The sequence below is a fragment of the Xyrauchen texanus genome, chromosome 48, assembly GCF_025860055.1.
Source record: "Xyrauchen texanus isolate HMW12.3.18 chromosome 48, RBS_HiC_50CHRs, whole genome shotgun sequence".
NCBI lineage: Eukaryota > Metazoa > Chordata > Actinopteri > Cypriniformes > Catostomidae > Xyrauchen > Xyrauchen texanus.
Window position 1 is genome coordinate 26,439,396 of NC_068323.1, and position 26,749 is coordinate 26,466,144.

General features: G+C 36.9%; 1 protein-coding gene across 1 annotated transcript in view; it reads right to left on the reverse strand.

Moving 5' to 3' along the window:
- Positions 1 to 247: 247 nt before the first annotated feature.
- Positions 248 to 26,749, reverse strand: part of LOC127639591 (26S proteasome non-ATPase regulatory subunit 1-like) — a 121,907-nt gene continuing 95,405 nt past the window's right edge. The window contains exons 19-25 of the mRNA XM_052121692.1: positions 23,355 to 23,457; positions 14,622 to 14,791; positions 14,087 to 14,179; positions 4,319 to 4,411; positions 3,721 to 3,891; positions 2,957 to 3,120; positions 248 to 581 (exon numbers count right to left, since the gene is read on the reverse strand). Coding sequence (XP_051977652.1) covers positions 2,974 to 3,120; positions 3,721 to 3,891; positions 4,319 to 4,411; positions 14,087 to 14,179; positions 14,622 to 14,791; positions 23,355 to 23,457 — 777 coding nt within the window. The 3' untranslated portion in view covers positions 248 to 581; positions 2,957 to 2,973. The remainder of the gene's footprint in view (positions 582 to 2,956; positions 3,121 to 3,720; positions 3,892 to 4,318; positions 4,412 to 14,086; positions 14,180 to 14,621; positions 14,792 to 23,354; positions 23,458 to 26,749) is intronic.

Sequence of the window (26,749 nt, forward strand, 5' to 3'; positions counted from 1 at the left end):
TAACATTACAACTGTCCAAGGTTCTATTAATTTCTTTGTGTAAAACTTGCAGGGGATAAATAATAATGGATAATCTCATTGCCCTACCGATTAACTGCTGGAAAACTGCTACATGTTCTTCTGTGCTGAAAATCTCAAGAACTCATATGAAATGAAAAACAGATTTTAGAATAATACCAATGCCACTGTGATGCTCATTCTTAATACTGTATATAAAGGGATTTGCTGTCCAATTTTCTGATATTTTATTACTAAATGTTTCCTTCAGCCTGTTTTAAAAGAAATGTGAATGTTTTAACAATATATTTATGGCAACAAGTACATAATACATTTATAAAAACATATTAGTTGGCAATAATACAATGGTTTAATTACACACACACAGCAAAGTATTAGCCACCATAATAAAAGTTGAGAACCCAATCTTATGTTGAACATTTACATTTTATTGTAATGACTGAAATTCATAAATGTAAAACATTTCCCCACACAGCAGTGATTGGCTAGGTGAAGGAAACAACATATAAAAGGAAAAGAGGGTAGAGGAGTGGACATGGAGCGATGCATGCTGGGAACACCACCTGCAAAAGACAGTCACGATCAGTTCATAAACTACTCTGGGTTTCTCAAACAATCACTGAAACTGCATAAAGAAAATAAAACCTACATGTAGGACCATTCAAATTATTTTTGCATTGTGACACTATTTAAAAATAATGTCCATGTCAAAAAGTCTTAATGGCCCTAAAATCTGGCTTAATCTTCTATCTGCAAAATGTAATAGTTTTTTCTTCACAGGTTTCATGAGAATCACCAACATATCTGATGTTTTGCAGTGTGTGACTAGTGTTCACAGTCAGATTGCAATTGATGATATTTTTACTTCATTTAATAACCCAGTTCATTTAGATTTACCATGAATAATCAGTTTGTGTAAATACATATATTTCATGTAGTTAATGCTAAATGTTGTAATGCTAAACAATAAATATGTTGCTAATAATGTATAAAGACTAGAAGTACACAGCTATTCTGATTTCTTATAATAACAATGGCATCATATTAAATGAAGGTATGAAATTTGTTGAAAACAGTGTTGGGTAATTCAAAGTAACCCACTACAAATTTCTAATTACGCATCTAAATAGTAGTTATATTACTTTACTGATTAGATCTTCCAGAAATGCTTTACAGAAATTAGTTTTCTCTTAACAAATTCAAAATAATGTCTATATTTCCTATTTTACATTTGAACATATGAATTCATATTTTACATGTATTATACATTTAATGTATAATGTGTATACACAATGTGCAACTAGGGCTGGGCGATATGGCAAAAAATTGCTTTTTCATATCATTCGATATTGATATTTATCACAATATTGAATCACATTTGCAAATTGTTTTGAATTTCCAAAAAAAGAAGAGAAAACAAAATCCTAAAAAGTCTAATTAGTCTTTACAAAACTGCATTGGTGGCCCAGACACAGCCAATGCAGTGGTGTCTGAGGGATCTTCTATGAAAATATTACAATAATTTATAGAGTATATCAATTGAGTGCAGTTGGATATGAATGTTATAAATTGATCTGTTCATTTTGAATCATAATGACAGAGAGATAGATAGATATATAGATAGATAGATTTTTTTTTACATTCAAATTATTTTCATAATTCTTTACATACAGATATCCAAGTATGGGGCATAGAAGCCCTTGTGACTGAGGAATGACACTGTATGTTTCAGGGGTATCTCCAGAGAGAATCTTTTGAAAATGTAAAAGTCTAAATGGACCATTTTTATATTTTCACTAAATTAGAACTGAAATCTATTTGTTTATTATTAAAGGCTTGGAACATGCCGATAAATAAAACTACATTTAGAAAGAAAAAACGTTATGGTCTAAAGGCGCTCTGGAAACACGCACCCCATGTTTACGCACATGTGGGGAAAAGAGGATGCAGGTGCGGCCTGGGACAGGGCATCAGTGAAGCGTTTTTCAGTGCTAGAGAAATATATTCAAGAATACAGCAAGGAAAGATCAGATATTATGTAACCGGCACTGTTGTTTTGTCGCGCTGCTCACTTTTTCTCACTACGCACAAGAAACCCTGAATCCAATACAAATGTACAATAGTTAAAGACCATGATTTTACGATATTTATGATATTTTTTAAGTTATGTATCATATTTTATGCTATACCGGTTTTACTTAATGTACATTATTTAACATGCATTTATGTCACTGCGCCTTGTGTTATTTTATCTGGCATTAAAAAGCTGACTTCAAGGATTTTAACACTAAAACTTAGTTCATAAAAAAATCATTTTGTTTAATCATTGACCCACAACAATTTGTTTATTAATTTTAACCACTTATAGTTCTAAACATAAATAACTAATATTGGCATTGTATCATTAATTTTCTGTTATAACATAATTTCATGTACAGCTGCTTTGAAACAACACCTGTTGTGAAAAACGCTATACAAATACATTTTACTTGACTCAAACTTCATATGATAATGTATAGATAGCTTCAGATAAACATTTGTAAAACATTTTTGTTTTTAAATAAATGTAAAAAAAATTATGATTGCAATAAATAATAAACTATGTGTGTTCAAATGCGCCCCAAAAAATCCAAAAAGGCAGATACAGATATCAAGTCTACTACACCTTTGCCTGCCGTGTTTTATTCCTGATTTGAATCTAGTAATATATGTGATATTTCAGTGTATTCTGTTGCTTAAATTCCAAAAGGAAATTATGAGTTTGAACTGTGTGCAGACAATACAGGCCAAAAGAACCCAAAGTCATTATATTGGAAACTGCAATAAAATCTAAGGCCAAACACATCTCTACTGCTGGGAATAATGGTCATGGAACACAAAAAATAGTAGTATGGATGTTTTAGTGGAACAGTATTGTGTTCATAAAGATGTAGTGTACCTGTAGGGTGGAATATGTCACTCATCGATGTACTCAAATGGCTCTGGGGCCTCGGGCTCCTGCTCTTCCTCCTCAATCTTTGGGCCATGAGCAGATATAGGCTCCACAAGCTCCTCCTCTTCCTCACTGGTGTCTTTCATGATGATAATACCACCGGTGTGTAACTGAAGATGACAATGTGGAAGAATGGTGTTATTAAAGGAATTATACAAAGGAAGACCAGTGGACTGATGGATATTCAATTTATTTATTTACTACTGAATAAGGGAGGATGCTTAAATTGAGCATGTGTCCTAAAGGAGGCATTACTACTGAAACATCAGCAAAAATATACATTTGTATATACACTGTTCCCTGAACAACTGACATTTGATATTTTTATGAAATACTTAACATGTACAAAAATGTAAATAAACATTTGTCATTTATTGCAGTTGCTGCTGCTTTAGATTAAGCTAATCCCTAAAGAGAAAGAGTAATACACATGTGAATGGTGTGTGTCAATGCAAATCTCAATGTATGATGCTTTGGTGTGGTTACCAGAACATTGCAATGCAGTTATCAGGGCATTGCTATCCGAGCGGTCGCTTAATAACTCTAGTCAAATTAACTCACTCCCAAGTCTCAATGATATTCTGGCCTCTAGATATGGCTCAGGCCCATGTAAATCTATGGGATTTGTTAAGCTCATCTGCCAGTTGAAAATCTTAAACTCAATCAGCACACCTAAGACTTGATTGTGGGATAAATGAGGTCAGACTCACAGGTTTGAATGGCCGGTATCTGCAGGTGTCGGGCATGGCGAGAACTTTGAGCTGAGCAGGCATGACGCGAGCTGGGTTCTCCAGCATCTGGAAGTTCGGCTCTGGTTCCTTTTTCTTTTCTTTCTCTTTCTCCTCATCTTTCTTCTCCTTCTCAGCCTCTGCCTGTGTCTCCTGCATCAGGAGGAGAAAAGATCAAGTCACCCTTTAAAATCTCACATTTCACACAACTATGACTGATGTTATATTTATAGAAATGCTTTCACATCAGAGTGCAATTGTCATTTTTACTCATCAGCATTAGGCTAAGTGCAACTCAAACAGCATTTTTAAATGGTTCTGACAGAAAGTCTGCTATCTGTGTTACTGGCCATCTGCAAGCTATTACTAAATCAAAACCCATTTAATAGGCCATACTTCAAAGACAGGCCCAGATCTGAGAGTCTCTACTTTACTGGTGTGAGACTCTGGTACAAAAGGAGAGGTCCTGAAATGCAGGGGGACACAAACATTGGATTTGTGTGGTTTCTGGAAGTGCTTAGCATGGGTTCTTGTATACAGAAAATCTGGATGACAATAAAAAAAAAATTAAAAAACATACCACTTCCATCTTCTCCTCCTCCTTCTCCTTCTCTTTCTTCTCCTTTTCCTTCTTCTTGGCTTTGGCCGTGATGGACAGAACAGCAGTGGAAACCTGACAGAAGATCAGTGGGGGAAAACAAGCCATGAAATCTGGAACTATTTCTGAACTCAAGAACATGAGTTTTGACAAGCCAGATGTGCAAGTAACACACTGCAATAATAATTTCCTCCGTATTTTTTCACTTCATTTTTCTAAATATCCTTAAGGTGCGTACACACTGCCAGTGACATCGTGCGCGACAGCGACTCAATACCATTCATTTTCAATGTGAGCACAGCGACTTCCGGCGACACGAGCTGTCGCGACCATTGGCGCTAGATGTGGGCGTGAAGTTCAACTTTGGAGCGACTAACGGAAGCGACAGCCAATAGGAGAGAAGACGGGAGAGCTCACGTGATCCTTCTCTCTCTCTCAGCTCCTGCAGTGACGGAAAGATGGATGAAAGGCTAATTCTTGCTGTTAGAAATTTTCCAGTGCTCTATGACATGTCTCTTCCCAAGTACAAGGACATTTTTAAGAAAAATACTGCGTGGAAAGGTGTATCTGAGATCGCGGGGATTTTATGGACCCAGACAGACCGGCATTTGCATTTTCGCCGCAGATAAACAGCCGCTCTGGCAAACAGCACGCCTGGTTTCTCATTCATCTTTGATATAAAGCATTTTATGTACTGATTCCATTTATATTTAGTCTTTTCCCTCCAAAATCTTTGTTTTTAGTGGCAAGAAAAGAGATTTGCTGTCAACAGCAATGGAATGGCATCCGTGAATGTCATTTATAAACGTTACTAGGCAACCAGTAGTGGGAACACCCACTAGCGACTTCACCGCCAGCCACTGGCGACTTGCAGCGACAAAGTCGCTGGCAGTGTGTACGCACCTTTAAAGATCATTTGTTTCTAAAGTAAGTGCATCTTGTTTCAAGTTCAAAGCATTTTATTTATTTTTTTAAACCTCACTGGTGTTTTTTAATTCTTATTTTACACAATAACTACATAACACAACATTTTGTTAGTTTGAGTAAAAGAAAAACTTATATACAGTATCTCACAAAAGTGAATACACCCCTCACATTTTTGTAAATATTTGATATCTTTTCATGTGACAACACTGAAGAAATGACACTTTGCTACAATGTAAATTAGTGAGTGTACAGCTTGTATCTCTGTAAATTTGCTGTCCCCTCAAAATAACTCAACAGACAGCCATTAATGTCTAAACCGCTGGCAACAAAAGTGAGTACACCCCTAAGTGAAAATGTGACAACACTGAAGAAATTACATATATTATACGGTCAGGTCCATAAATATTGGGACATCGACACAATTCTAATCTTTTTGGCTTTATACACCACCACAATGGATTTGAAATGAAACGAACAAGATGTGCTTTAACTGCAGACTTTCAGCTTTAATTTGAGGGTATTTATATCCAAATCAGGTGAACCGTGTAGGAATTACAACAGTTTGTATATGTGCCTCCCACTTTTTAAGGGACCAAAAGTAATGGGACAGATTAACAATCATAAATCAAACTTTCACTTTTTAATACTTGGTTGCAAATCCTTTGCAGTCAATTACAGCCTGAAGTCTGGAACGCATAAACATCACCAGATGATGGGTTTCATCCCTGGTGATGCTCTGCCAGGCCTCTACTGCAACTGTCTTCAGTTCCTGCTTGTTCTTGGGGCATTTTCCCTTCAGTTTTGTATTCAGCAAGTGAAATGCATGCTCAATCGGATTCAGGTCAGGTGATTGACTTGGCCATTGCATAACATTCCACTTCTTTCCCTTAAAAAACTCTTTGGTTGCTTTCGCAGTATGCTTCGGGTCATTGTCCATCTGTACTGTGAAGCGCCGTCCAATGAGTTCTGAAGCATTTGGCTGAATATGAGCAGATAATATTGCCCGAAACACTTCAGAAACACTTTTGTCAGCAGTCACATCATCAATAAATACAAGAGAACCAGTTCCATTGGCAGCCATACATGCCCACGCCATGACACTGCAACCACCATGCTTCACTGATGAGGTGGTATGCTTTGGATCCTGAGCAGTTCCTTTCCTTCTCCATACTCTTCTCTTCCCATCACTCTGGTACAAGTTGATCTTTGTCTCATCTGTCCATAGGATGTTGTTCCAGAACTGTGAAGGCTTTTTTAGATGTTGTTTGGCAAACTCTAATCTGGCCTTCCTGTTTTTGAGGCTCACCAATGGTTTACATCTTGTGGTGAACCCTCTGTATTCACTCTGGTGAAGTCTTCTCTTGATTGTTGACTTTGACACACATACACCTACCTCCTGGAGAGTGTTCTTGATCTGGCCAACTGTTGTGAAGGGTGTTTTCTTCACCAGGGAAAGAATTCTTCGGTCACCCTCTACAGTTATTTTCCGTGGTCTTCCGGGTCTTTTGGAGTTGCTGAGCTCACCGGTGCATTCTTTCTTTTTAAGAATGTTCCAAACAGTTGATTTGGCCACACCTAATGTTTTTGCTATCTCTCTGATGGGTTTGTTTTGATTTTTCAGCCTAATGATTGGCTTGCTTCACTGATAGTGACAGCTCTTTGGATCTCATATTGAGAGTTGACAGCAACAGATTCCAAATGCAAATAGCACACTTGAAATTAACTCTGGACCTTTTATCTGCTCCTTGTAAATGGGATAATGAGGGAATAACACATACCTGGCCATGGAACAGCTGAGCAGCCAATTGTCCCATTACTTTTGGTCCCTTAAAAAGTGGGAGGCACATATACAAACTGTTGTAATTCCTACACCGTTCACCTGATTTGGATGTAAATACCCTCAAATTAAAGCTGAAAGTCTGCAGTTAAAGCACATCTTGTTTGTTTCATTTCAAATCCATTGTGGTGGTGTATAGAGCCAAAAAGATTAGAATTGTGTCAATGTCCCAATATTTATGGACCTGACTGTGTGTGTGTGTGTATATATATATATATATATATATATATATATATATATACATATACATACACACACACTGTAAATATATGCAACTATTTTACAGGAAAAATCCCACCCAAACTGTTTGAGACAATCGGATACAGATTCTTAAAAATCAGATTGATTCAAGACATGTTTATTTGTGAACCATTTCGACTAATTCATTAAAAAGAACAGAATTAAAAGAACAATTCACATAATGATGGCTTGCGAACAACTTTTTTTTTTTTTTTTTTTTTATTATTTTTATCAGAACAAGGTACATTGAAAGTATACAGTGACATAAACACTATTGAAGGTCTTGCTTTTTAAAATTTTCCACCCACAAATTCCCATCCCAACACAACTTTCCCAAAAAAAAAAAAAACATAAAAAAAAATAAATAAATAAATAAATAAATAAAAAATAAAAAAAATAATACAAAAATAATAATAATAATAAATCAATAAAGAGGGGGGTTTGTTTAATAATCAAATCATTTTAAAGAGGGAGGAGTATATTCTTCTCAAAATAGTTTATTAAAGGGTCCCATGTTTTGTAAAATGTTCTGGTTGATCCCCTGAGAAAATATTTAATTTTTTCAGTTTTTAGAAACATCATTAGATCACTAAGCCATGCTGACATAGTAGGTGGATTGTGTGATTTCCACTCTAGGAGAATTCTTCTTCTAGCTATTAATGTGGCAAAAGCCAGGGCATTCTCTTTATTTTTAGCTATTTGGAAGTCATCAGCCTCTAACTCCAAACAAAGCCATTATTGGGTTAGGGTGAATTTTTAATTTAAAAGCTGAGTTTAAAATCTCAAAGACTGAAATCCAAAATTGTCTCAGTTTAGGACATGACCAAAACATATGGGTTAGATCTCCCTTTGATGCCTTGCAGCGGTCACACGTTTCATCTATATTTGGGTACATTTTAGCCAATTTTGTTTTACTATAATGAATACGGTAGAGAACTTTCATTTGAATCAGATTGAGTCTTGCACAGGATGAAGTCCCATTTACTCGATCAACAGCTCTAACCCAGGTGTCTTCAGATATGTCGATTCCTAACTCTCCTATCCATTCTGTTTTGATCTTTTCTATTGATACATTTTGGAACGACATGATCAGGTTGTATATTTTTGAAATGGATCCCTTAAGGTGTGAAGGGACCCTCAGAACTACATCTAAACGCGACTCAGAGGGCAATTGTGGAAACACAGAGCAGTGGGCTTGGATAAAGTGACGAACCTGAAGAAATCGAAAAAAATCGGAGTTTTGAAGACTACATTTTTTAACAAGATCATTGTAACTAGCAAAATTATTATCAATAAAAAAGTCACTACATTTAACTAGGCCTAGATGCTGCCATTGCTTGAAAGTAGAATCCAGCTTAGCAGCTGGGAAAAGATGATTATTACATATGGGGCTTTCCAAGGAAAAATCTGTGAGTTGAAATGCTTGTCTAAACTGGTTATATATTTTGAGAGTCGAAATTACAACTGGACTTGAGGAGAATTGCGATGGTGAGAATGGTAACTTCATTGTAATCAGCACAGCAAGTGATGTTGACTCGCATGATTTAGCTTCTGCTGCACACCAGTCTGTATGTGGAGACTGGAACCAATAAACGACTTTTTGTAAATTTGCTGCCCAATAATAATTTAACAAATTCGGGAGAGCCAATCCTCCATCCTTTTTTGGTCTCTCAAGAAGCTCTCTGCGTATTCTTGGTTTTTTGCCACCCCAAATAAAGGAAGACAGCAACCTATTAGTTAACTGAAAAAAGGACTTTGGCAGGAAAATTGGAAGACTCAATAATCTGGGTAGCACATTCATTTTAACACAATTGGTTTTACCAGCTAGAGACAAATATATAACACTCCATCGTTGGAAGTCAGATTCAAGTTTTTTAAGTATGGGACAGTAATTTGCTTTAAACAGATCAGTGTATGAACGAGTAATATTAATTCCTAAGTATTTAAATCCTGATTTTGATATGCAAAAGGGCAAGTCTGTATCCATAATCTGATCTGCCAAATGGTTTATAGGGAAGCATATACTTTTAGAAAAGTTTAGTTTATAACCTGAAAAGACCCCGTAGTCTTTAAATATCTGAGAGGCACATGACAGCGGGTTAGTTATATATAACAATAGATCGTCAGCATATAAAGAAACTTTATACTCGACATTCATTCTTTTAATACCACTAATAGACTGTGAGGTTTTGAGTACTGATGATAGTGGCTCTATAGCCAAAACAAATAGTAAAGGGCTAAGGGGACAACCTTGCCGTGTACCTCTAGACAGAGAGAAATATTGTGAGCATATTTTATTTGTGACTACAGCTGCCCTTGGTTGATGATAAAGCAGGCAAATCCAAGAAGTGAATTTTAAACCGAATCCAAATTTGTCTAATACTGCAAATAGATAGTTCCATTCAACTCTATCAAATGCTTTCTCTGCGTCCAGAGAAATAATCACTTCAGGACTTTCCTCCGACGCAGATGAATGCACAACATTAAGAAGTTTTCGAATATTGATGAAAGAGTGACGTCCCTTAATGAAGCCCGTCTGTTCTTGTGAAATAACGTCTGGAATTATATGCTCTATTCTAGAGGCCAATACTTTAGATAAAATTTTTACATCCACATTTAATAAGGAAATCGGTCTATAGGAACTACAATCCAGGGGGTCTTTATCTGGTTTCAGGAGCACTGTGATATGGGCCTGTGTAAGACTTGATGGCAATGTTGACTGTTAGAGTCTGTTTTATTAACTAGTAGAAAGTTGTCAATCGCGTTAGATATGAATTCGCAAAAGGTTGCATCTGAAATTAAAGTTGTGTTCAGTCTCCACACAGGCTGCGATGGGTAATTATAAGAAAAACAAATATCAAGAATGACGGGGGCATGGTCTGATTCAACAATAGCAGAGTATTCTACCTTTTTTATTGAGGGGATAAGTCTTTTATCAGTAAAAAAATAATCTATCCTTGAATAACTCTGGTGGACATGTGAAAAGCATGAGAATTCTTTTTTATCAGGAAATAAAAACCTCCATGGATCCACACAACCAATTTGTGTCATATAACCCGCAAGAATCTGAGACATTTTTAAAAGGGGTATTGTTTTAGGGTTGGAACGATCCATAGTTGTATCCATCACACAATTCATATCTCCACCAAATATAAGATGGTAAGTGTTTAAATCCGGTAACAAGGAAAATATTTTTTTAACAAAGTTAACGTCATCCCAATTGGGTGCGTAAACACTGACCAGCACTACTGGAATATTGAAGAGATGACCAGATACAATAACGTACCGTCCTTGGGGATCTGAAATCGTTCCCGATGCAGTAAACTGTATTCTTTTGTGAATAATGATTGCTGCTCCCCTAGCCCTATGGTTAAAATTCGAGTGGTAGACCTGGCCGACCCAAGTTTTCCTCAGTCGGTTATGATCTTCAGTACGTAGGTGCGTTTCCTGTAGAAAGGCTATTTCTGTATTTAATCTCTTCAAATGCGTAAATATGCGAGTTCTTTTCACTGGTCCGTTTAAACCTCTAACATTCCAACTAACCAAGCGCACAGCTGACCCTCCAGTATTTGTCACCTTACTACCAGTAATTACCATTATTTATCAATAGTTGTCTGTGTGCCCAAATATCGTATACCCTCGTAAAGATGTATATTCTGTCTGTGGTTGACGTCCCATGGAAAATGCAGGGGAAAAAAAAAAAAATAAATAAATAAATAAATAAATAAATAAATAAAAAAAAAAAAAAAAAAACAGCAAATGGTACATTTTGACAAACAAACCCAACCAAACTATAATACATTCTAGATCTGTCTGTTGAACAAAGACAAACCGCAGCTCACAACTATCCCTCAACTCCCGATGATCCAAGTCCATATCCTTTTCCGTTATTTCCCAGAGCTCCCGACATAATGTAGCTAGTCAACATGCCTCTTCTGTAGTTCGCAATATTGCTGCCATAATATAAAGGTTTATTCACGTCTGGCGATCCGCTGATCGTAGAACTGCTGAGCTTCATCAGGTGTATTGAAAAGCAGTGTTTCGATCCTCTAAACGAACTTCGTAGTCGTGCTGGATGAAGCAACTGGAATCGTACATCCTTCTGATACAGCAACTGTTTGACGTTTTTAAAAGCGCGCGTTTTCTGGCGAGATCGGCGGAGATGTCAGGATAGATCCTCAAAGTAGAATCCTTATACTTTGCCTCATTTTGTCTGGCCCATCTTAGCGCTTTTTCCTTCTCCTGGAATCTGTGAAAACACACAACCAGTGGGCGAGGATGCCGACCTTCCTGTGGTTTTGGCCCCAAAGATCGGTGTGCTCGTTCCAATTCAGGAGGCTTTTCAAAAACTTCGGGACCCATGACTTCCATTAACATCTCGGACACGAACTTGATTGTGGGTTGGCCTTTCTCGCTGTTCTCCGGGACGTTTAAGATCCTGAGGTTTGCTCTCCGCGACCGGTTTTCCAAGTCATCAACTCGATCCAGAAGTGTCGCGTTTTGCTCTTTCAGAGTTTTGATAGTTGTTTCGGCTGCAGTCAGCGCAGCGAAGTTATCGCCCGCAAGTGTCTCTGTAGCACACAAGCGAGACTGGAAACTTGCCAAAGTCTCAGTTAAAGCATTCACCGATGTCTGAAGCGGCGCCATTGACTCTTGGATCAGAGCGGAGATGTCCTCTTTTATCAAAGCTCGTTGCTTTGTTAGCTCCGTTACTAGCTGGCTCATGGAGACACCGCCATTATCTGGAAGAGCTTCTTCAGATTTCTCTGCGCTAGCCATCATGGCTAACTTGCTAGCTAAACTGGTTCTCGTTGTTGGTGGGGCATTTGAAGCCGTTTTGTTCTTATTCATCTTGCTGTATCAGTACGATTGTCATAAGCACCACTTCAACGCTTATGAAAACGATTTAGACTTCTTAAATTGCGATATTAAAGTGTACTTTATCAGAAACTGTCGGGAGCTCTGCCGACACGCGTCTGTACTTCACATTGCCAAACCGGAAGCCCCCTGCGAACAACTTTTACTCTTCACAAGACCAATATCTAACTAATGAAATTACCAGGACTTTTGAGATGTTATTAATTTCAATTACTTTTTCAGGCCTGGAATTTTTTCTTTTTAATTCCTTGATATTACCAGGTTTTCCATGATCATGGGAACTATCTGATTCCACTACCTATACAGTGCATCCGGAAAGTATTCACAGCGCTTCACTTTTTCCACATTTTGTTATGGCCATTTGTTATGGCCTTATTCCAAAATGTATTAAATTCATTATTTTCCTCAAAATTCTACAAACAATGCCCTATAATGACAACGTGAAAGAAGTTTGTCTGAAATCTTTGCAAATTTATAAAAAATTAAAATAAAAAAAAAAAATAAAAAAATCACATGTACGTAAGTATTCACAGCCTTTGCTCAATACTAGGTTGAAGCACCTTTGGCACCAATTACAGCCTCAAGTCTTATTGTGTATGATGCTACAAGCTTGGCACACCCATTTTTGGACAGTTTCTCCCATTCTTCTTTGCTGGAGCTCTCAAGCTCCATCAGGTTGGATGGGGAGTGTCGGTGCACAGCCATTTTCAGATCTCTCCAGAGATGTTCAATCAGGTTCAAGTCTGGGCTCTGGCGGGGCACTCAAGGACATTCACAGAGTTGTCCCGTAGCCACTCCTATGTTATCTTGGCTGTGTGCTTAGGTTCGTTGTCCTGTTTGAAGATGAACCTTCACCCCAGTCTGAGGTCCAGAATGCTCTGGAGCAGGTTTTCATCAAGGATGTCTCTGTACATTGCTCTATACATCTTTCCCTCAATCCTGACTAGTCTCCCAGTTCCTGCTGCTGAAAAACATCCCACAGTATGATGCTGCCACCACAGGGATGGTATTGGCCAGGTGATGAGTGGTGCCTGGTTTCCTCCAGACATGATGCTTGCCATTCAGGCTGATCCAGCTCTAGGAAGAGTCCCGGTGGTTCCAATCTTCTTCCATTTACGGATGATGGAGGCCACTGTGCTTATTTCTGTACCCTTCCCCAGATCTGTGCCTCGATACAATCCTGTCTCGGCGGTCTACAGACAATTCCTTGGACTTCATGGCTTGGTTTGTGCTCTGACATGCACTGTTAACTGTGGGACCTTATATAGACAGGTGTGTGCCTTTCCAAATCATGTCAAATCAACTGAATTTACCACAGGTGGACTCCAATCAAGCTGTAGAAACATCTCAAGGATGATCAGTGGAAACAGGATGCACCTGAGCTCAATTCTGAGTGTCATGGCAAAGGCTGTGAATACTTATGTATATAAGATTTTTTATTTTTTTTATTTTTAATACATTTGCAAAGATTTCAAACAAACTTCTTTCACAATGTCATTATGGGGTATTGTTTGTAGATTTTTGAGGATAACAATGAATTTAGTCCATTTTGGAATAAGGCTGTACCATAACAAAATGTGGAAAAAGTGAAGAGTTGTGAATACTTTCTGGATGCACTGTATGTACTTTTGCGATTTAACTATTGTATGGCTTAAGGAAACTGGAAAATTGTAGTCATATGGACTGCTTTTCTCATTTTTCGAACATTACAGTAACAAACATGACTAACACAAGAGTATCGGATTTGGATTGGTAAAAAACGTCAGTACTGCAGCCGATACTGTATCAAGTATGGGATCGGTGCATTTCTAATGGGAACCCTGGAAAATACAACATTATTTGTGCAATACTAATGGGTTAAAACAAACCTTTTCTTTTTCCTTCTCCTTTGGCACCTCCAAGGCTGGAGGGTAGGCAAATGTGGAGGGTTTGCAGTTGGATCGATACTGCACCTTTGGCATCTGTTTAGGGAACCCAAAACAAAAATAAGCTTTGAAAACAGGAGAAACAGGACTGTATTTTTTCAGGTTTGAAAGGGCAGACTTTGGCATAAATGTCTGGCATACCAGAGATTAAAACAAGAAACATCACCACAGATAAGAGTGTGTACAACCCAATGCAAAAACACAAGACTCGGTTCCAAATCTAGTGAGCTGGCTACCTAGACAGCATATCTGCTGCTGCTAACTTTCCTTGCATGTCTTGGCTCCTCACACATTTCACACACTGAGTAGAACAGATGCTTCGTTTTTAATTCAGGGAGTTTAAAATACCATACAACAAATGTGTTTCTTTCAGAACGTCCAGTCATCTATCTCTATCACAGTGAGGTTACCCTGTATCAATGTGAATATCTACAAAAGCTATGCCATTTAAAATGCAATCTACAAAAGCATTGTTTACCTTTAAGTCCTTGTTGAGGCAGATGATGGCCGTGGGTGTGAACGACAGTGACAGGAAGTGAGAGAGCGGGAACCAGAACCAGAACTGGGTGAAGACCAGCAGACCCACCACAGATGGCATGTGGGTGTGGCCTGTACGTGACTGCAGGGAGATCGTTACATTACGACCACCTGAAAAGTGTCAGAACGACAGACATTTAGTCCTCAAGACACCCAAGCTATGATGATGGGTGGTTTAAAGTAATTTCTGGGACTCAGGGTGTACAGGTTTATATCAGTCCACTGGGAAACATAGTTGTTTCCTCAGACTGCTAAATTAAGCAATTCTGAAGAAGACAACCTAGTTGCTGGTTTGATAAAGTTTGTGAAATTCATCGAATTGAAACTTTGAGATACCCTTGAGCACATCTGTATATTCTGCATTGATTTCACAGCTATAAACATTGTCAGATTTACCCGCCCCCAATACTTTTGGTTCCAAAAGTAAAAATTCCCATTCCATAGACAGTTTTTTTTTTTTAACATTAACTAACCTACTGTGTGCTCTTGAGTTGATAATCGATGGTATATGCTTCTGTTGAAGCTATCAGTCCATGTAATTTCAACTTTTTTTTCAAAATAATAGTGTTTATATCTGGTGAAGAACTATGAACCTATGATCCTGAAGGCAAAAGAACCAGCAGAGAAAAGCAGCGAATGATGAAAGAGGTGGTCTTTTATTACATGTATGTTTTTATACACACACACACACACACACACGTTGTGTTTCCATGTTTTATGGGGACTTTCCATAGACATAATGGTTATTATACTGTACAAACTATATATTCTATCCCATGACCCTAACCCTATCCCTAAACCTAACCCTCACAGAAAACTTTCTGCATTTTTACATTTTCAAAAAACATATTTTAGTATGATTTATAAGCTATTTTCCTCATGGGGACTGACAAAATGTCCCCACAAGGTCAAAAATGTCAGGTTTTACTATCCTTATGGGGACATTTGGTCCCCACAAAGTGATAAATACACGCTCACGCTCACGCTCACACACACACACACACACACACACACACACACACACACACACACACACACACACACACACACACACACACACACACACACACACACACATATATATAAATGATGCAAATGTAAAATATATTGTTTTTAAACTTTAAATCAATAGTTTTGTATTTTTCCATCATTTTTGAATACATATTATGTAATGCTTTACTGGACTGTAGTTCATTCCTCAAAGTTCAAAGTCTTGTATAGCCAATTAATTATTTTTTTATACTTTTTTGCTTCAAATCAAAGTTTGTTATATTGCGATTCACCTCAAAGCTGGTTGTTTTGGTTCATGCCTTAGAACACTTATAAACATATGTGTTGAGCTTCATGGTACATGGAGCTGATATGGAATCGGGCTGTTAATATGGGATTATGTAAAGGTCAAGGCAAAGAAGAAAATGTTATTTTTCTCCACCCTCAAACTCCCTGATGAGAAGACAATAGTAAGAGTGAGGGATGAGTGCCAGGAAGGAAAGAGGTGTGGATGTGTCCATTTCAATGCATTTGTAAAAAAAGATTTATGAGGATAAGTTTAGAGCAGGGGTCGGGAAACTGTGGCTTTGTTAAAAATCAAGGGGCTTGCTGGGTGTCAACATTCACCAACACATGATTGTTTAAAACTTTCTAAAGATAATTATCTTGCAAAAAGTGTGGGAGCGATTGCAAAGCTTGAAGTTAATGACACCGTTTTGATTTCCTTTCTCCCGAATTTGTCGTACAGCAAATTCCTGGTGAACAAGGTTTGAAATGAACACCCGCCAAATGCAGAATTTTTATGCACAGTTGTGGGTAAATTTGCTGATGTACCAGCCAATGTCTACGGCGACCTGTAAGACATATAGATATATTACAAAAAATTAAACACAAAGATACGTGTTTGAAGAAACATGTGTGATTATATTTAAAGAACCAAATGCAGGTATTTCATGCACGGGTCATTTTTCTCATCTATCCGCAACAGGTGGGTGACCTGTAAGATGTCTTGGAGTGACACATGACATGAAATGCTGTTAGTCAAAAAGACACGTGCTTGAAGAAACATGCTTTATTATATATTTAAGAACAGAGAACAGAAAAGCCATCATTCCTTGTGTCTGACTCGCTGTTTGTTCATATCTTAAATATGAGAGCGTTTGGACATGTTCACCACCAGCATCAATGTGCACAGGCATGTACTGTTTGCTTGTATGGAAAAACTGGGCTGCATGCATACTGTGCAGATGATGAAATTTGCATCTATTTAGCCCTTAGACAACTTCTTTTGGCCAAATTATAAAGCAGCATTGCATGTGGTGAATGTGACTGCAAAGTGTATTGTGACAAGATCTGTGGAAATAAATCCAAGACAGCTGAAAAATCAAGAGAAATGTAGATTATAAATATGTTTTCATTTATTCTACACCAAAAACTATTGTTAAAAATAGATATATTTTATAAAGCCATTAACTAAACTAACCAGCTCAGAGGTGAATCACCACATTACAAACTTTCAATTGATGCAAAAACACACATTTATATATATATTTGAAAAATGGGAATAAAATGCAAACCCATAAAGCATTTGAAAATTATGTAATGAAAAACAATTAAAAAAAATAAAACTACTGATTTAAAGTTGCTGACTAAAAGTATAGAAACAATACAGTATATTTAAATTTGATTGCAAATATACAAGTAGTTTGAGGGTGTAGATCAGGGGTATTCAATTAAAGTTCCAAGAGGTTCAGTTTTGACATTTCCATTCCACAAAAGGTCCAGACAATAATAACTTGCATCATTTCGCAGCCATCTAATGACAATGATAAGAAAAGAAAATTTATTTGAATAGTTAGCATCATTTCGCAGCCATCTAATGACAATGCGTAAGAAAAACTAATTTATTTGAATAGTTATTATACATTTCCAAGTTGGCAGCTATAGTAGTTTGTAAAATAAGTACAAATAAATAAATTATAAACAGTCAAAGTGTCTCTTAATAACTGGACAAGAATGAGGACATTGGGGGCTCAAAGACAACCAAAGTAATGGACTATGGGGGATCTTCTCTAATTATATATTTATATACATAGGAAAGATACAGTATGGGGGTTCAGGGGTAACCCCTGAGAGAAAATGTTTTAAAGTCTTAATGAACCATTTTTATATTTTCCTTAAAATGGAAATTTACCAAAAACAAAGAATAAGCACGATAAATTGTCGTCACAAACCTTGCTTAGCTGAACAGTCATGTCAGACACATGAAGATTGTTTCACTGTGCTTCATTTTTGTTTTCTGCAGTGTGTTTTTGCAAAAGATGCCGGTATCTATCTATATTGTTGTTCACTGTTTTTCTCCACTATGGTCTTCTACTGATTAAAATAACTGCGTCTGCAGCTCTACTACACGGTCGGGGGGGGAGAATGGCAACACGTGTGGAGCGCGAAAGGGTATTAACCCTCTAGGGTCGACGGACGAGCCGACGCGTCCTGCTGGATGTTTTCATCATTACAGCGGAAACAACTTAAAATACTCCGTAATTTTTGGGTATACAGATAAGTGTAAGACAACATTAGAGACTATAAAGGGTCTTTTATTTGTGTACACTCACAATAACAACAAAACCTTGTGCTTTTGTAAAATAAAGAAAATAAAAGGGTGAGCTTTCAGCTGTCTCTGTCACCATGAGCATATTTCTGTAACACTTCACAAAAATGAACAAACTCTGTGAATACTTATCACACAACATGAAACATATGTCTAAAGAAAGCTTAAAATGTCTACTTTTAAATAGAACATTTCAAATTTAAAACAAATATTCTCCTGCAATGTAATCTGTATGAAACAAAGCGATGCACAGTTTTTACCGGTTCATCTAATTATCTCTAATGTGATCACACCCACCAGCAGAGCGTGCCATTCATATGCTAATGTGCTGAGACAATTAAGGCAAATGGTAAACGCCCCCGACTGTGCCTTAAAAACTAAATTCATTCACTTTTCTGCGCGTTTGTAACGATACACAGGCGAGGAAACTCCTGGATAGTAAGGATGAGTTAACATTTTCCTCAGAAGAAGAGCGGGACTCCGATGAACGTTTGTATTTTGAAGAGAGACTTGATCCAGCAGAGGACACAAATTTCGGACGAGTAAGTCATTTAGTTTTCATTAGTTGACATTCTATTTTATATAAACGTACATATTTTACTAGTGGGACTGTTTCCAAACTTGCCAACCAGGATTCAGAGAATTGACATTTGAAATATGTCCTAATAAGCAAGTTTTAGTTATATTTAAATGTTGTTTTGGCTAAAGCAGGTATTTAAATGATATGCTGTATGATATAAATATGATATGTAATATGATATAAAAATAATATGAATGTTTAGATTATATTTTAACGTGTTTATGCTGCCTCGTTATCATCAACAAAGCTTGTGCTTGCAAATATGTGTTCAGGTTATATGAGTAAAACGCACTTTAAATATGCCCATATTAGAAAATCTGCATATTATAATGATTTCTGAAGGATCATGTGACACTGAAGACTGCAGTAATGATGCTGACAATTCAGCTTTGATCACAAATTGCATTTTACAATATATTCAAATAGAAAACTGTTCTTTTAATTGTAAAATGTCACAATGTTTTTACTGTATTTTGGATCAAATAAATGCAGTCTTGGTGAGCAGAAGAGACTTCTTCTAAAACGTTTATACGGTAGTGTAGGTCTAATATTAAGTCTTTAAGTTAAGAAAATGTATAGTCAGATTACTTCTTTTAATTTTGATCATTAAGTCTCCTCACATTCATTCTCTTTCCGTCACATTCCTCATTGATGGGCCCAGGGGAGGGGTCTTTGTCTCCTCAGGTGTGAATCACATCAATATTCATGATAGTTCACGCCTCCTTGCATATAGTAACACTAAAATTGTCTTACAAAAGTTAAATTAGTATATTGTTTTGTATGAATGAGTGATCAGGATGTTTTTCACATCATTTTGTAGCAAAACCTCTAGGCTACAAGATCCAGTTCTCAAAAGGCTTGTGGACAAATGTTGAGTATGTGTTATATGGCCTTATTTCAATGACTTACGATTTAATTTTTTTCAAAAACCATGCATAAACATTATTTTCTCAAAAATTCAAACCTGTACATGTTGCTCAAACCTGTACTATTGTAGCCCAGTTCGTCCTGAATGCAGTGTTATCAGACTTTAGCCATTAATATGTTTTTAAGCAACTGAGAAAAGCACAAATGTCAAGGCATGTCAAAACTTCTCCAGGGCCCAAAACACCCTCAGACCCCAGAGGGTTAATGAAGCGTGTTCGGTGCTTGAGAAAAATATTAAAAGATATAGCGCTGAAAGATCAGTGTTATCTACACCCCAGAATGCTTACGGTGCACACAGCTCCGTAGTTTTGTCGCGCTGCTAACCTCAAGTGTAGAAACGCTGAGATGGGTCATGATGTCTGTTGCACTTTGTTGGCCACAATTCTCTGATTGGTGGATATTTCTTTGCAGGATCATGGGTAGTATAGTTCTTCACCAGGTGAAACCATTTTTAAAAACAATGAAGTGGCTAATGGCTTCAACTAGGGCTGAAACGATTAGTCGACATTATCAACATCAACAAAAGAAATTGTCGACAAAAATGTCCATTGTCGAATAGATGTTTGATCTCATTTAACGTAACATAGGATCACATTAAACTCTAATGATGAGAGCAGCACTGCAGCTTGCGGATGACTGAGAGGAAGAAAATACATCTCAGGCCAGATGCACTCTAAACTTTCCAAACAGCTTCAGTTGATTTAGTATGAGGGAACAATAATGTAAAAATACAAAGTAAATACAGAAGCAATGTCGTTGTGGAATAAGTGAAGCTGGAGCTGCAGCTCTGCTGAAGCTAAACTTGCATGTTGAATGTCTTTAAGGAAACACCGCGACGTTACATCTTTAATGCAGTTATATTTAATGCGTTAGTTTTAATAATGATCAAATAATATGGAAGCAGATCATGTAAATAACTTCAAACTCCGAAACTGGCATTTTTCTGTGCGGTCAGCGCCTCTTCTATGAGTTGTGTGAATGTCCCGATCTGAGGGGGAGAGACTGATACTGCATCCGGCTGATGCACACTCTTCCCTTGAGCTTGCTGCAGCTAGATTATAACGTGATGACTCGCGACATATTCAATAATAATATATGTATCATTGTGTTTCTTATCGTGAAGAAAATTGGCAATACACAGCTTTATTAATGAGAGAGGGTTTTTTGTGAGTTAAAATATGTTTTTGTTTTGGCTTGTTTTCCAACATAAATATCTAATACTCTTAAAACAATGTATATTCACTTAAGCAGCTATACTTCAGTAGAAAACATTTTTATCTGAGAATGTTGAATATATTAAAAATACAAATATTTAAAAATATCTAAAATCCTTTAAAAAAAAGATGCATTCACCTGAGAAGCAGCATATAAGATATTTAGACTTGCTTTTAGAGAATAGATCTTGAATATAAGTATATTTTGTCTTTACAGAAGAAGTATAACCAAGTGAAGAAAAAATACACATATACAAAATACACTTATATTTAAGATCTATTCCCTAAAAGTAAGTCTATCTTATTTAGACTTCTTGTATATCTTATATGCTGCTTCTCAGGTAAATGAGTTTTTAAACCATTTTAAATGGAAAATTCAGTGAATTTCTTACTGAATTAATCTTAATAAAAAGTTTTTTTTTCTCCCTTTAATTCAGTGAATGTCATTTAGAGGTATTTTTAAAAAGATGATTTTGTCCTTTAATGTTAGTAAGCACATTTAATACAACCTTTTAAGTCAGGACACAAGCAGAATAATCGGCTAAGTGCTAATGATTAACTGTTACAATAATCGCAGAATAGTATAATAATCATTCTAACAATCTTTAGATTAATTGATTATCAAAATAATACTTAGTTGCAGCCCTAGCTTCAACAGAAGCATTTACCACTGAATAACAACCTCTGAGTTTACGGTAATTCTGTCTTTGGAAAAAGTTTACATTTATAATTTAAAAATAAATTTGACTATGGAGAACAAGAATGGGATTTATGCTTCTGGAACCAGATTGTTGTGCTTTATTGAAATCAATTGAGAGTAAAGTCTTGTATCATGTGAGGAGCACTATTGGTGTGCTGCATTCGCAGGAAGCTGCCTATGTAGACAGTAGACAACAGAGAGCTCAACAGGTTTTGAAACAAAGTGATGTGTTGGATCAGACCTGGCCAATTTACGGCCTGCGGGCCAGATCCCGCCCTCGACATGATTTAATGTGGCCAATGGCTCATTTATCCTAAGAACTTTTTTTTTAAATGCCAGTTATCTTTTATTGGGATTAAGCACCTCCACAAGTGTTTAACATGCTCAGAGTTGCCAGATAAGAGATGCAACACCCCAATTTGAGATTTAAACTTGCGCAAATTGAAAATATCTCACCTAACGTTATACTTATTTTGTAAAATCTAGCAACCATGCATGGGAGTGTGCAATTTATATCTCGCTTTCCCCTTTGAACAAACTGATCGAACTCTAGTGCAATATTCTGTTCAAGGAAAGTGTTATACGGCCACTCTGTGTCCATTCTCGAGGCTGCTTGTGACGTTTAGTGCTACTAAGCTTGCAGGTAAAACTTCTCAGTGATGAAATTAAATATCACTGACACGCAGATTATCTCAGCATCACTTTTGCTTGCATGCCAGCAAGCGAGTGATGGATCTGTAAATTTCTTTTTTCTTGTGCAGTTTAAAAATGTTGAAGTCTTCTTGCACCTGTCTATTAATCTAACTCTTGCAGTAATCATTTATCATAGTCATGCAGCCAGTGTTATTCAGTTGTGTACTGAATGGAAAGTCATACTATTCGCGAGACCCGCATCATGACCCTTGTAGCATGTAAACGGGTAATGTTTTGAGAATAACATTTTTGTTGCCCACTTTGCGACAAACATTTAAAGTTCAATCATTTTTTTCATTTTTTATTGAAACATACTCATGAAATAGTGTTAAATTGAACAAGAAATGAACAGGGAAGTAGAGATTGTAAAATAAATCATTTATAATAAGCTCAGCCTTTATTCCGTTTTTTAATGCATGATGTAAATGTATCTACCTTTATAGAGCAATACAATACTTTAGGCAATTGCAGAATAGTCCCATTAGTCACAGATACACTTCAGAAAATTGAGTACACAACCAAATCAATGCTGAACTTTGCCAAACCTATCTATTAAATAGTTGAGAACAAAGGACTTAAAGGTTTTATAGGGTGATTCTTATGTAGCCTACAATTTATATATATTGTGAGTGTGTTATTATTTTTAATATATAATTTCTAGCTTTAACGTAATGAAGAGTATACAAGTACACAACATACAATTTTTTAATTCTTTCAATTTTGTAGTAATATATTACCCAGAAATGATCTTCACAGGTTTTGTGCGATTTGCCACAACAAAGAGTTTTTATGTGCACCATCTTGACTTGAAACACCTAAAAGTGAATATACTGTATATATCTGCAATCTCACTTGCACAATATGAAGCACTGGCTTGCTGCAGCACCGCATGGCAGTCATTAGCAGTCCCTAAATGAGATCTATTCCAGAAGCCTGAGTGATTGAATTCTGGTACTGACCTGCATCCAGGATGCCCTGAGCCAGAATGGCTCCAAATTTGGCCATCACATCATCATGTTTGTCATTGATCACCTTTGTGTAGAGCTGTCTGAACTGGTTCACCTGTTTATAAAATAAATTATTTAATTCCATAATAAACGCACATGTTCTTATTGTGCATGATTCATCAGTGCACATTATTGTAAAGCACATAAAATGACAGTCTTTGTAATCCTTGACCACATTGTAATGATCTTCTCCACCTCAGAAACAACTTTCATCCGGCAGACAAAAATCATTAGTCTGATCACTTCTACCTCTCCTCGGCAAGCCGCATAATTTGACATTTCATTCAAACGGTACCTGTAGCACAAACCATGCTGGATGTGTTACAGAAATGAATAGAGTTAGTGGTTTTTTTCAAATCACCAAGCGTGAGCAATAGTAATAATGCAGCTTGCCTTAGCAAACAGCAAACAAACCTCACAAAAAAAACATAAAATTCATGGTTTACTTAATTGTAAATGCCAATTGGTTAAAACAACTGTAAGCATTATCTCCATAGGTGTTTTAACAGCATAGTTGCAATATGTTGTTTCACATAGTTTTTATATTTGTCATCAATTTAGTCTGAAAATGTCCTTTAAATTGCCAATATTTCCTCATGTCATATTCATACATTATAATACATTTTACTCTGATAAAAATGGTACATTAAGTTGACAAAATTAACATTATAGTTGATGATAATGTGCAAAATGACAAAAACATGTATTAAAGAGTAAGACCAAATTTTTACCAAATATTCAAATATAAAACATTTATGAAAAAAACAATAATTTTTTTGTGATTTTCTCCCCAATTCGGAATGCCCAATTCAAAATGCGCTCTAAGTCCTCGAGGTGGCATAGTGACTCAGTTGCCTCTGCGTCCGAGACCGTCAATCCGAGCATCTTATCACATGGTTTGTTGAGCGTTACCGTGGAGATGTGGCATGTGTGGAGGCTTCACGCTATTCATCGCGGCATCCACACACAACTCACCACACACTTCACTGAGAGTGAGAAACACATTATAGCGACCATGAGTAGGTTAACCCATGTGACTCCCTAGCAACTGGGCCAGTTTGGTTGCTAAGGAGACCTGACTGGAATCACTCAGCACGCCCTGGATTCAAACTCGCAACTCCAGGTGTGGTAGTCAGCATCAATACACACTGAGATACCCAGACCCCCAGAATGAAACGGTTTTAAATCAAATATACTATTGGTAAATTTAATTACATTTTTTTTTAGAAAGAAAAATCTAAAAATCAAATAATGCAGTCATATTATGACACACACACACACAAATATATACACACACATACACACGTGAGTGTATATATATATATATATATATATATATATATATATATATATATATATAATAATAAATTGATCAATTGTCACACATTATACATACATTTCTGCATATATACAGTGAAATTATTTATTTTTCACATTATCCCAGCTAAGCTATATATATATATATATATATATATATATATATATATATATATATATATATAACTGGTCATATAATTAGAATATCATCAAAAAGTTGATTTATTTCAGTAATTCCATTCAAAAAGTGAAACTTGGATAATGTATACATTCATTCCACACAGACTGATATATTTCAACTGTTCATTCCTTTTAATTGATGATTATAACTGACAACTAATGAAAAACCCCAAAATCAGTATCTCAGAAAATTAGAATATTGTGAAAAGGTTCAATATTGAAGACACCGGGTGCCACGCTCTAATCAGCTAATTAACTCAAAACACCTGCAAAGGCCTTTAAATGGTCTCGCAGTCTAGTTCTGTAGGCTACACAATCATGGAAAAGACTGCTGACTTGACAGCTGTCCAAAAGACGACCATTGACACCTTGCACAAGGAGGGCAAGACACAAAAGTTCATTGCTAAAGAGGCTGGCTGTTCATAGAGCTCTGTGTCCAAGCACATTAATAGAGAGGCAAAGGGAAGGAAAAGATGTGGTAGAAAAAAAAGTGTACAATCAATAGGGATAACCACACCCTGGAGAGGATTGTGAAACAAAACCCATTCAAAAATGTGGGGGAGATTCACAAAGAGTGGACTGCAGCTGGAGTCAGTGCTTCAAGAACCACCACGCACAGACGTATGCAAGACATGGGTTTCAGCTGTCGCATTCCTTGTGTCAAGCCACTCTTGAACAAGACACAGAGTCAGAACACTAAAAGGACTGGACTGCTGCCGAGTGGTCCAAAGTTATGTTCTCTGATGAAAGTAAATTTTGCATTTCCTTTGGAAATCAAGGTCCCAGAGTCTGGAGGAAGAGAGGAGAGGCACAGAATCCACGTTGCTTGAAGTCCAGTGTAAAGTGTTTCCACAGTCAGTGATGGTTTGGGGTGCCATGTCATCTGCTGGTGTTGGTCCACTGTGTTTTCTGAGGTCCAAGGTCAACGCAGCCATCTACCAGGAAGTTTTAGAGCACTTCATGCTTCCTGCTGCTGACCAACTTGATGGAGATTTCATTTTCCAACAGGACTTGGCACCTGCACACAGTGCCAAAGCTACCAGTACCTGGTTTAAGGACCATGGTATCCCTGTTCTTAATTGGCCAGCAAACTCGCCTGACCTTAACCCTATAGAAAATCTATGGGGTATTGTGAAGCAGAAGATGCGATACGCCAGACCCAACAATGCAGAAGAGCTGAAGGCCACTATCAGCGCAACCTGGGCTCTCATAACACCCGAGCAGTGCCACAGACTGATCAACTCCATGCCACGCCGCATTGCTGCAGTAATTCAGGCAAAAGGAGCCCCAACTAAGTATTGAGTGCTGTACATGTTCATACTTTTCAGTTGGCCAACATTTCTAAAAAAAGTAATATTCTAATTTTCGGACATACTGAATTTGGGATTTTCATTAGTTGCCAGTTTTAATCATCACAATTAAATTAAACAAACATTTGAAATATATCAGTCTGTGTGTAATGAATGAATATAATATCGAAGTTTCACTTTTTGAATGGAATTACTGAAATAAATCAACTTTTTGATGATATTCTTATTATATGACCAGCACCTGTGTGTATATATATATATAGAGAGAGAGAGAGAGAGAGAGAGGGGGGTCAACCAATTAATCGGCCGATTTTTTGCATTTTTTAACATAATCGGCATCGGCCAATATCCAAGTATATCAAGCCGATTATTAGGCAGGCGCATCTGTGGGAAGCCTAGTGTTGTTGTGGAACACGTGTTCGACGCACACAGCCCCTAGAGTCATTTTCCAGCAGAGTGAGCAGACCTCATCCAGTGCCTAAGGAAGGAGCTAAGTTCCTTGGAGAAAACGGTATGGATTAAATTTGTATAACTTCTTTA